Source organism: Ambystoma mexicanum, chromosome 11 (assembly GCF_040938575.1).
Source record: "Ambystoma mexicanum isolate Mex_15411 chromosome 11, UKY_AmexF1_1, whole genome shotgun sequence".
Classification (NCBI taxonomy): domain Eukaryota; kingdom Metazoa; phylum Chordata; class Amphibia; order Caudata; family Ambystomatidae; genus Ambystoma; species Ambystoma mexicanum.
The window spans coordinates 1,316,266,009-1,316,278,596 of record NC_090934.1 but is presented as its reverse complement, the minus strand read 5'-3'; the positions used below and the strand labels follow the sequence as shown (position 1 = coordinate 1,316,278,596).

The 12,588-nt window shown below is 44.2% G+C and overlaps 1 protein-coding gene across 2 annotated transcripts in view; it reads right to left on the bottom strand.

The window, feature by feature from the left end:
- Positions 1-11,203: 11,203 nt before the first annotated feature.
- The window catches only part of SCG3 (secretogranin III), a 187,002-nt gene continuing 185,617 nt past the window's right edge, over positions 11,204-12,588 (bottom strand). For both annotated transcript variants that reach the window (XM_069624817.1, XM_069624818.1), the window contains one exon: positions 11,204-11,460. In XM_069624817.1, coding sequence (XP_069480918.1) covers positions 11,342-11,460 — 119 coding nt within the window. In that variant the 3' untranslated portion in view covers positions 11,204-11,341. The remainder of the gene's footprint in view (positions 11,461-12,588) is intronic.

Here is a 12,588-nt window from a genome sequence, read left to right as displayed (position 1 = left end):
ACCCCAGCTATTTGTCTACACACCCCACTCCTGAGAGTTTGGTGGTTCAGGCGGCTACGGCCACCTCAATGCAGCAGGCGTACCCTACCATCCCTCCGGATAGGGACGACAAGCGCTTCGACGGATGGGCTCGAAGTTCTTTTCATCAGGGAGCATGGCACTTAAGGCTGTCAACTCCACATGTGCCCTGGCAAGATTTATACACACTCGGTGGACCTATATTTCCTATGAAGCTGAGCATATTCCCGTGGGGGAGGAAAGGCATGGTTTCCTAGCCATCGTGCTGTCAGCCTGTCCATGGCTGCGAGCACCGTACTACGCAGGTTTGCATGCTTGTGGAAGTCGCGGTTTGCTCCTGATGTGCAATCCCGTCTTCTGAACATGGCATTTATTTATTTGGCAGCAAGGCTGACCAGAGCCTTGAGAGGTTGCAGACCTCCAAAGCTGCAGCGAAGTCTTTGAGCGCTGCAGTGCGTCAACCTCTGCCTTTTCAGCCTAGGGGACAGCAATGGAGGGGGAGGTTCCTTTCGTTTCTACTCTCTTTTGGTAGATTGAGAGGAGCTGCCAGTCAAAGGGGCCACCGTAAGAGTACCCGTGGTGGAAAAAAAGGTACTCGGGGTGCCAAAGCCCCTCGGGCAGTTGCCTCTTTGCCCTCAGGCACTGCCGCAGCTGCACCAGCTCAGTCATGAGGCCATGTCCCATGGTTTGCCAGTTGGGGGCAGGCTTGCGCAGCATCTTGGAGAATGGCGTGACATTACTTCAGATGTGTGGGTTCTGGATATCATAGCCCACGGCTACTGCCTTCCCTTCCTTCAGCGGCCGCAGGACAATACACCGGGGAAGCTCTCTTTGAAGCGTCCAGATCCGCTCCTTGCGCAGGAAATCCTATTCCTGTTGGAGAAAGGCACCATAGAACTGGTGCCTGTAGCAGAGAGGAACAAGGGGTGGTATTCCCCTTATTTTAATATCCCAAAGAAAGACGGGGGGATTGAGACCCATCATGGACTTGTGTTGGTTGAACAAGCTTCTCAGGAAGGACAAGTTCAAGATGGTCACTCTTTCTCAAGTCCTCCAGGCCTTCAGGATTGGTTGGTGTCGCTGGACCTCAAGGGTGCTTACTTTCATGTGCCGATTCATCCCAAGCACAGGAAGTACCTGAGGTTCGCGGCTGGCGACTCGCACTTTCAGTTTTTGGTCCTGCTGTTCGGATTGACCTCTGCCCCGAGGGTCTTCGCCGAGCTGATGGTGGTGGTGGCAGCTTACCTCAGGAGAGGGAGGATTCACGTCTACCCCTACCTGGACGATTGGTTGATCAGGACGCGCTCTCCGGAGCAAGCCCTGGATCATCTCTGTCACCTGGCATTCCCTCAATTTAAAGAAGTCGCATTTGACACCTTCCCAACGGCTCCAATACATCGGAGGAGTGCTCAACACGTCCCTGTGGCAGTGTTTGCCTCCCCAGGTGAGGGCTCATCACATTCTGCAGATGGTGGACACGTTTCAACATGCCCAGAATCTCCCGGCTTCCGAATTCTTAAGGTTGCTCGACCTCATGGCATCCTGCATTTTTCTGCTGCCCAAGGCCAGACTGTCAAGGGCTGTCAAGATGCAGTGGTGACGGTTTGGCTGCAAGATGTCGGTTCCTGTTCAGATTTCGACCTCGGTCGCCCAGGATCTTCTTTGGTGGGCTGACGAAGGCAATCTGATGAAGGGGGCTCCGTTTTGGCAACCATGGCCGGAGATGACGATCGTGATGGATGAATCCCTCACAGGATGGGGCGCACATGCTAACGAGTTCACAGCCAGCGGCCGTTGGTCTCCGTCGGAGTCCAGACTCCACATCAATCTGTTAGAGCTGAGGGCCATCAGGGTAGCCCTAAAGGCTTTTCTGCTGTCTGTGCGGGGGAAGACTGTCCCGGTTATGAAAGACAACACAGTGGCCATGCATTACCTCAACAAAAAAGGGGGGGCAGGGTCACTCCCGTTGTGCAGGGAGGCGATGCAGCTCTGGTTCTGGGCCATCCAACAGGAAATCTCAATCTCGGCAGTTCATCTGGCCGGAGATGAAAACGTGGCTGCGGACGCTCTGAGCAGGCAGAGCACGGTCTCTCACGAGTGGCAGTTGGCTCAGAAAGTCCTTTGGAGATCTTCGCCCTTTGGGGAACCCCACAAGTGGATCTCTTCGCCACCAGTGTCAACTGGCAGTGTGAGAGATTTTGCTTGCAGGAATTTCCTCCAGGAGGAGGCTTAGGGGACGCGTTCGTAGTGGAGTGGTCCTTCCCACTGCTGTACGTGTGTCCTCCAGTCCCTGTCATCCCTCAAGTGTTGCAGAGGTCAGAGGTTCGGTTCCCGAATGATACTCATTGCTCCGGATTGGGCCAGAAGAGCGTGGTACCCGGACCTTCTCGACATGTCCATCTGCCCTCCACGCCGTATTCCCTACCGAGACGATCTGCTCTCACGGGAGGGTGGTCAGGTTCTCCATCCAGATGTCAGGTCTCTCAACTTTCATGCTTGGTATCTGAAAGGTTGCGATACGAGGATTTGGACCGCCCTGAGGACGTGATGGAGGGTGGTCGGTCAAAATCTCGAAAAAAAAAATCTCGAATGACAACAAGGTCGAAAAAAAAGATTCGAATGAAAAACAGCATTAAAAAATGTGACTTTTTTTTTCGACCTTTTTTTTCGAGATTTTATTTTTCGATTTTTATCACTATAAACAGTGATGGAGGTGTTGCTTTCGCCCAGGCGGCCCACAACGAAATCCCTGTACCGTTGCCGTTGGCGGAAGTTCTGCGATTGGTGCAGGGAACAGAATGTGGATCCTTTTCAATGTTCCATTCCTATGGTGTTGTCTTTTTTGCTTTCTTAAGCCCACAAGGGCCTTCAAGTGGGTACCATTAAGGGTTGCCTGGCGACGCTGTCCATATTTAAGCGCTCATCAAAGTGTTCTTCCTTTAAGATTCCTTTGATTTCTCAGTTTCTAAAAGGACTAACTAATGTGTTTCCACCGTCACCTTTCCAGGTGCCGGGTTGGGATTTTAATTTGGTGTTAAAGTTTCTAATGGGAGCTCTGTTTGAGCCCTTACATTCTTGTCCATTGCGACTGTTGTCTTTTAAAACTGTGTTTTTTGTTGCGGTTACTTCCACACGCAGAATGAGTGAATTGCAGGCACTTTCTGCCAAGCCACCCTTTACTGTTTTCCATAAGGACAGGGTTGACCTGCGGGTGCAACCTTCTTTGCTTCCAAAGGTTGTGTCTGAATTTCATTTGAGCCAGAAGGTTTTATCCTCCTCTGCATCCTCCTAAGGAAGAGGAGAGGCTCCATAGGTTGGATCCTAGGAGACCTTTAAGCTTCTATCTTTCGCGGATGTCCCGGGTCAGAGTGGATGATCAGCTTTTTGTTGGTTATGCTGGACACCGGTTGGGTCAGGCTGTTTCCAAACAGACCTTGTCCAGATGGATTATCTTGACTATCACTGAGTGCTACCGTTTGACGGGGAAAGACCCTCTGGTAGGCTTATGGGCTCACTCCACTAGGGGTGTGGCTGCGTCCACTGCTGTACAAAGGGTTGTTCCTATTCGCAATATTTGTGAAGCAGCCACATGGGCTTCTGTCCATACTTGTGTTAAACTATTCCCTGGACTCCATCCATGGGCAGGATTTAGCCATTGGTAAGGCAGTCCTCTATTCAGCCATTTGATTGGACACTCTAAATTTCACATTCTAAATTCTTTCCCTCCTCCATATTGTGGTATTGCTTTGGGAGTCTGTCATAGATGTGGAATGTGTCTGAGGACACAATCCCTTCGAAGAACAAGTTACTTAACAAACTGGTAACGTTCTTTCGATGGGATGTTCCTCTGATGTATTCCACATTGCCCTCCCGCCTGCCCCTCTGGAGAATTTCCTCTATGATTGCAGCTTCCGTTTCGCAAGGCTGTAGGCTGTTATACTGGCAGGAGACTGGTGTCACACGTTCTGAGGGAAAAAAACAACGGGCGCTGTGCGTCCTATATATAACATCCAGTGACTTCGAACCTCGACAGAGGCCCTCGGGGGACATGGGATCGACGCCATTGATGCAAAAGGCCCTCTGCTGAAAAGTTTCCGAAGTGTATAGCTGTGAGACACAACTGTGATGGATGTGGAGTACATCAGAGGAACATCCCATCGAAAGAACGTTACCAGTTTGGTGAGTAACTTGTTCTTTTTGGTCATCGTTCAAAGTACAACATTTGTAATTATTCCCAAAACAATGGGTAATGGCATTCTAAGCCGTATAAATGAGTATTACGTTAATCCCAATTAATGTTTATTTTATGCAATAAACATACGGTATCATGTTACGTGAAATTGTTTTTAGTTTATTCAATTCAAATACTTACCTTAATATCTTCTGTGAGGAAGCCCTGAACCCTAACTGAGCCCTGATAGGGGCTTTGCAGACCAGAAACGTTGAACTACCGATGTCTTGCTACCAATGCTATGAGCTACCTGCAGTTGTCACAGAGTTGAGTCCTCCTTGTGGCTCTTTATCCTTCCCGAGCTTGAGGATATATTTTCTTACTCTGGAGAGCTGTATTTGCCCTATTTGTATGTTTGGTCAAAGCAAGTCATATCCAACGTGATACCTTCAGACAAGCTTGTCAAGAAAGAAGATATGCCCTCGATACGAGGGGACCTCTGAGGATACAAGTACCAAAAGTTATAAAAACAAGACATCCAGTCTTTTTGCAACTTGCAAGATGTGTGCAGGGTCCCATGGATACCCCTGCTGAAAGCCGGAAGGAAAACCTGAATGGTCTAAGTACAGGGCGATAGTCCACACCTCAGACTCCTCTTTGTGAAACCCTTGGACTGGAGGGATTTCAATATGCACTTACTCAAAACAACAGCAAAGCCCTGAGATGGAAGACCACAGTACTGTGTACAGGCAGTATCCCACTGAGACTTCTACTCAACTGAGTGGGGCTGAGAATGGGATGAATGACTTTTGTCCGAAGGAAGGTCCATCAGGGACATAGATCGGTTAGGCAACATGCAGTGAGGACAGTAGTGAGAGAAGCATTTGGCCAGAGGTAAGGGAGCAACTGGCACTGCAAGGACCACCAAAGAGGGTGCTGGAAAACAGAGGCTCCAGAAGACTGGGAGGCCTAAGAGTGCTCAGGAGCCTGAGAAGAAGAGGTTTCTGCAATCCCTGGAGCAGCTTACTGGTGACCGTTTGACTGCTAAAGGGCCTGGTAGCCTGGAAATCGTTATCTCCCTGCTTAAACCTTGAACTGCTAAACTATGACCTACGTACTACATCCCTGAGTGAGCTGAGCACTATATTGCTCCATGATCTAGGCAACTGTATACCTGTGATTCTGGTTTGAATCAAGGAGCAAACCTGGCGTGATAGCCTTGTAATTATGAGTTGGGCAAAGAAGGGAGCTGGGTGCTATACTGCTGTGATTTTGATTTTGGGACAAGAAGCGGGTTGGATGCTGTTCATACACCTGTAACTAAGAGTTGGGCTAAGATGCTGTTTCATACCCCTGTTACTAAGAGTTGGTGTAAGAAGCTGTCAGTTGCTATAGCCTGCTGACTATTTTGAAAACGGGGATTATCGGGGAGAATGGAACCACTATAAAACAGTTATGTTTTGAGCCATCCAAGCACACTTGCTGTAGCTAATTCCACACCCCTTTCTGTTATACACAAACCTCAAGTTCCCACAGTTATTTCTTGATACCCCCTCCTAAATAGACTAGAAGAATTAAGACACCTGCTAAAGGTCAGTTTGTCGGAACATGAGGACATTGTTTGATTCGTTGGGGGGGTAGGCGAGGGGGTGGGATTTGCAACCCTAGCAAACGAAGTAAACAAATGATGTGGAAGTTACTTTATCCTGACACCTTTGTGCTCAGTCGCTTCCAAAAGATGAAGATCGTTTTAGTTGTAGAGACTGTTGTAGCTCCTATATATCTCAATCTGACCTGATTACACTAATTAAATAATCAAAGTGTGCCTGCAAAAGAACATCCTAAGGAAATTACCGGAGACTGAGACTGCTGTGGATTGAGACAACAGGATTGTGAGAGACATTTTTCTTGGGACGCTTTTTGCTTGATTTGGGACGATGAACATGTTTCTTGAACTCTAACACAAGGCTCACTAGATAGAATAGGTTTAATTGTTTCATTGTGTTTGGATTAATTTTGAATTGATATAGAATTTGTTTTGTCCGTTTTTTCATTTTGATCTTTTGGCTCTTTAGTTGTTCCCTCATTTTAGCAGCATTATATACTTTTTGTTTTACTGTAAAAGTCAACCACTGACTAACCCCTCTGCCCCCCACAACCTCCATGAACCCTCCTCTTTGGATGTCATTACCTTCTTAATGTGTGTGTTTCACTACTAGGGAAGAGCGTTTGCGATCAACAGAGCCCAACGATGGGAGGACTGGGAGCCCTTTCAGAACAGTTTGAGCCTGTGACTGGGAAAAGCTCTGGCATTTCAGGTTGTAGTTATGGCATTTCAAAATTGAATACTAAAAAAGGAACTCTGGGAAGGTTTTGTCTTTTGGTTAAGAGCACCGAAAGTTAAACACGTTAATTAAAACATCAATGTTATTATGCCTGCTCAGATGTATTTATTTTGGCACAATATTTATGCACTGGTACTGTGGGTATCAGGTGGTTTACTTTGAATGCTTTCAATCTCGAAATATTTACCCAAGCTACTTACTCCAATTTAGCATTATTTATTCATTATTCTATACTTCTGAGCATTTTAGTTTCACTTGTACTCGGAGCCTTGGTCTTGGATTATGCTGCGCTCAAATGATATTTACTAGTTCAAAAGCTGTACTTGGGTCTGAAATGGCAAATGATCTCTTTATTTCCTTGCACATTGTTCGTACATTATCATATCAGTGCAATGTATAAATATTATGCCAGAATACAGACATTTTGTCAGGTAAGGTTGATGGGCTTCATTTGGAATAGTCACCATCTAAAATCATGTCTTACGGAGGAGTATCCTTTTGTATGTAACAATTTCATCAAAGAAAGACACGCAACACAATGACGTTTAGCACAGATATTTAATAGAGAACAGTACCAGAAACCATAATCTAATTTTAAAAAAAGCCTGTAATGTAGATGCCCTATAGTTAACTTTGTATAATGTACTAGAGGGAGGAATTTCATTAGCAACTAACAGGTACACACAGGGTACAGAAGGAATGTCACTCGAGAACTGCAACTATTAGATGTGCTTGGATCCACCAACCTTCCAGCATGTGGATGCCTGGTGCCCTCATGATAACAGGTTTATATGTTCTTCATGTAGTGTATTGCTCTTTCTGGTCTGAGGATGGTCACCCATCAACACAACCAGTTAAACGAGCGAATTCTTCAACTCGTACAAATAAACAAAACATTAATTGAGCACATTTGTTAGAGATTGGTTAAAATGGAAATGAAACTGCCCCTTCTAAATGTAGTATTTCAGTAGGCATTGGGCTTTCCTTCAATGTGTTAACCAATGAGAGCATTATTTAACATGCAAATAATTTAGTATTGGATCTTACTTTTTTTTTCTTCAGGTTATGCTGAAGATGTCTCCCACTACCAGTACATTGATTAATCTCTTCTTGCCCGGTGTAATCTCAGTAAGATCCGAGTGGACATTAAAAGCTTATATGATAAATGAGATTCCCAGCAAGGTGACTGCAAGGACAAAGCCTTTGAGTGTATCCCATTCACAGTGTCAAATGAGAAAATGACCTGTATAATAACTATGGCATACACTTAAAGCTTGGTTGCTTCAAAATAATAAAATACTGCTTAATTATGTGATTATGACTTTGCGTTCTTTTTATATCAATCTACCAGATTTGGGAAGTATAATATTACATTACTATTAAATTACTGGCATAGTGGGTGCTTCTCTCAATCTTTGTGCCCAACGGGGTTGATATTATCCACAACTCTAAACATCTGAAATAGTGATTCTGGATAGAGATCAAATAACACTGAAGAGTGCAGACACTCCTGCTTATTTCTTTCTTCTTTTCTTATTTATTGAGAAAGATGATCTCCTTTACTGCTATTCTGGTAACATGTGAAAACGCCTTCTGTAAAACTGCCTTTAGCAAATTCATCTTGTGAATGGGCCATTCATTAGAGCAAAGCATATTGGTTAAACGGGAAAGCGCTAAAGCATAAAGAAACCTAAAGAAGGGTGGCAGGTAGTAGGAAGGCAGCATGGGATTATGGGGTAGTGTCTTCCAAAAAAGGGCAGTGAGAAAATAACCCAAAAAAACAGCTAACAACGTGGATTTGAGTACCAAACATCAGGATTCAAAAATGTAAAATGACATGGAACAGCTACTTTTGTATGTGCATGCTCCTAAACTGACTGTATACCTCCCATCAGCCTTAAACAAAATCCCAAACTCTTCAGCCATCTACAATGTATTCCCAACTACCTGGTTGAACCCTTTGTCCATAAACTAAAGAGTGGGCTTAAGTCTACTGCTCCATTTATGGAGCCATATAGTTTACGGGTCAGCTCAGGGGAAAAAAACAATCACAAAACCCTTCTGACTTGATGATCCTATCGATTTCCTTGCCAGAATCTTCCCAAAGATGGTTGCATTCGTTTTCAGCTGGGAGGCAGACCTAGAACTACTGCATTTTTTTTGTTTTTTATGTGACAAAATGAGGCATCCCTACATCACCTGAGTATTTCGGTCCCTGGTCACTTATCCACAAAGTGATCAACTGATCCAAGGCCACCACCTGTGGGATTTATACAATTCCCTTGGTAGGCTGTACGGAATGGTGCCCTTTCCATTTTTCATGGATGTGTTGGAGTATTCCTACACCAATATATGGTTTGACATTCTGAGTATGTTAGGCTCACCCTATTAACCATTGCAAGACTGCCAACGTACCAATTTTTCTTAGATGATAAGCTGAGTATCCCCCTCAAACTATTGAACTGTTAGATGCTGCTGAACCACTTTTGTGGTAAAAGATGCTGAGAATAACGGGACATTCATTCTCTAAATTCATGTAGCATCACCAACTTTTATGTTGGTTTACACAGCTTAGACTGCCATCTGAAAAGAGGCTCACCTAAGAACTTAGAAAAGTTAATTGTTGATATCAAACTTTCAAAAAAGGGAACCTCAGTCTAGTGTGAGTCCCTTTTCAAGATAGAGGGGGAAACATTGCAAGCACCAAAGGAGCTGTGGAAGGAGAGGTTGCCAATGCTAATATCAGGCAAGTACTCATTGTCTTCATCAATTGATCAAGCATTATTCGCTTAAAAGAAGCCACTTTTTCATAACTTACAAGCTCTACGGTTCCCAGGCCAAACTTTTCTGATACAATACCGAAACAAACGTAATTTGTCTAAACTGTACCGCTGAAAAAGCAAATGGTGCCACACATGTTTGTTACTCAATAATTAATTGATATATAATATTTAATGGGCAAGGATAGGATTTTAAAAATTGCACAGATATAGTTAAGCCATTTCTCATCTTTGAGGCGCAAGGTGGGCTGGATCATTTTTCAAAATTATGATCATGTATTCCTGAAATTACTGTCTTTGATTTCAGGTAGCCAAATTCCAGATTTGTAAACTGTTGGTCAAAATTGAGGCCTCGTTGGCAAATCTGTTGATTGATGATGTAAGCGTCATGTATCTGGTTAAAAACAACTGGTTCTGGTAAAAGGCCAGACCTTTCGCCTCCTTTGCCATGCTGTTCTGTGGGTCTAGGAAGAACTGATAGTTGGGTGTAGAGCCAAAAAGGTCATATGATTATCTTCTTGACAATTTGGCTTATATAGGAGCTGACACTTGTGAGATTTACAAGAAGACATGTTCGCTTTTTGCCCCTATGATGCTTTTCAGTTAACAAGGTAAAGAAAAAAGAAATGGGCACACACTTGGATTATTCACCACAGTAAGAAGATCTTCTTTTAATTTCTCCTAAGTGCCCTTCCTGTTTTGCAGCTACTGTAAGCCGACTTGAGGGCTCCGTTTATTCCATGCCTTCCAATTCACCTGTCATGCAAGTCCTGCTATATTATATTGGGTTGTGTGGCAGATGCACTCAGCCCTGATATTCTGGCATTCTGGGTATCCTGCAGCCAGTAAGAAAACGCACCCACACAGATTTAAGGCTCCTTGGGTACACTTCTCTCTTAAAACATAATAAAAACTGGAGCAGTGTTTTGCATTCTGTTTACGGCAGCTTTCGCAAATTATTGGGTCCATGAGCACGCGAAGATCCTTGCTTATCAGGTCATATTTGGGGGCACATGAGGTGTTTTATTTTTAACCATTGAGCACATCTCTATTTACGATCCTCCAACAAGACTGCAGGATATCTTGAGTTCTTGAGAAAAGCAACGCTTTACATCGTAGTTGGCAGGTAATTAACAGCAAGCCTGCAACCATGAGTACATGCACACTGTGACCACACAATGAGCAAATTGTCCCCAAAAGATCTTATGGGAGCATGGAGCCCAGTCTTGTTGCACAGTTGGAACGCACATGAGAGCCGCTTTTCCCTGGTCATTTTCACCCTAGCGTGTGTTGACTACTGAATGGCGCAGGCATTGACAATAACGCAACACTGAACACACATATTCTATGAATTACTTAACAAAGAACGTAAACCTCAAAGAAAATGGATGAATGTTGGTGTAGTTAAACACTGAATTGGCAAATGCTTTGCAGCTTTGTTATGATCAATAGCATCATTGCCTCTGCAATGACGTGTTTTAGGAACAACTATGGGGATAAGAACATTTAACGTTTTGGCCTTTCGTTATGAATATTTATTTACATGACAACCTAACCGGCTGAAAATATTAGCGTGATGCTCAAGATCTTCACGTGCACAGAATCTCCAGTGGGAGTTTCTTGTGTACGGAAAGAAGCTTTGAAATATTCTGAACAAACGAAGAGAGTGTATTGGTGACACTTCTCAACAACATTAGCAACCTGCAAATTTAAATCAAAATACAGTACCATAAAGAGGCAGGTAACGTAAGGATTCCTCTTCATAGCTGTTTACCCTGTTAAATATGAAGGCTATGGGCCAGACTGAGATTTCGAGGTCACTCTCCGCTTTGGAAGATCACCTGGCACTCTAGAGCAAGAATTTGAAATCAAGACTCAAAGAAAGTCCGTATATTGCAAAGTAAGTATATTTTTTAAGAGAAAGTCTCAGTGGCCTGATTGTGGTCACAAGCTAGAAGTTGGTGAATCTACAGTAAATCTCAGACATGGTCAGCAGTCAAAGTCATTAGCCGCCCTTCTTTTTGGGTTCACAGACTGTCGTAAATGCGCTTGATGACGTTGGCCTCTTCTTTATCGAGGATTCCTTTGTCGACGTAAGAATCTGCTTGCTGGTCGATGAAGTTACGTAGTTTTGAGAGGTCGTAACCTGGAAATGAAACCGCAAAACACAAAATGAGACACATCGCTTTTAAGAATCATAAATATAATTAATTACAGTCCAACATTTCCTGTTGCATGTACAAGATGATAGCTGCAAAAAGACGTGTTTTTAAATAAAAAATGGGCATAACTGTTTGACTTGCATTGACTGATGATGTAGTTCTTGCAGGCTCATGGCATTCTAACATAAACCCTAGGTCTGTGAGTGCTGTGGTCCTGCATTCGAGATAACGTGTTTGCAGCCATGTGCCTTGCAAGGGTAGCAGCAGTCACATGACCAGTACGAGAGTTCTGTGTGCTACATACTTGCTAGAAAAGCAACTCATGCAGCTGCAGCCAAGAGGCGTTGTCAAAGAGGTGCCCCCATCATAAATGTACTTATAATACACTAGGCCTAAACCTGATGTTATAATTCAAACGTGAGGCAATCAGGTTGTCCCTCTCCACTCCTGCAGTAGTATGCAAAGCTACGGGTTTAATGCTGGGTACTTTGACATGCTGGAGTGAGGCGATATATTAACAGATGGATGATGTATATGAGCACATTGTTTCACGGGACTATCCCCAAGGTTTTGACAGAAAAGATCTGTCCATTGTGCCTGTGTGTTTTACCGGAAGGAGCATTGATTCAGATTTCAATCTCGGCATGCTAGCAAGGTGCGATATGAAGAAGAGCGGCACTTTGAGTAAGCATGTGGTGGAGTACAATTCTGGCAGGCACTAGCCACAAGGTAAACTGTTCTGCCTTTGCTGATGTTACTGGATGGGGAAGAGGTTACACATCTGAAATGTGTTTGTCATCTGTGTGTGTGGGAGCAACCATGGCCAACTAGTAATCAGGTTGTGGACCTCTGCAAGAAAAACAGTGCTGGGCCCAGGGCAGCATAGGGGTGATTTGCTGGCTGACACCACTATGCCATGCACGGGAGACATGGACTTATCACATTGCTTCCATAAGTCTCCTTTCTCCTTAAGGGATTTCATTATGATATGATTCATAATACTTGAAAACCATTATAACTGTCCCTTAAAATTTCAATTTTCTGCATTCTCAACATACAGGAACTCACACAACCACCTCTCTGCACAGCAATCCGCACGCACTTCACCACAT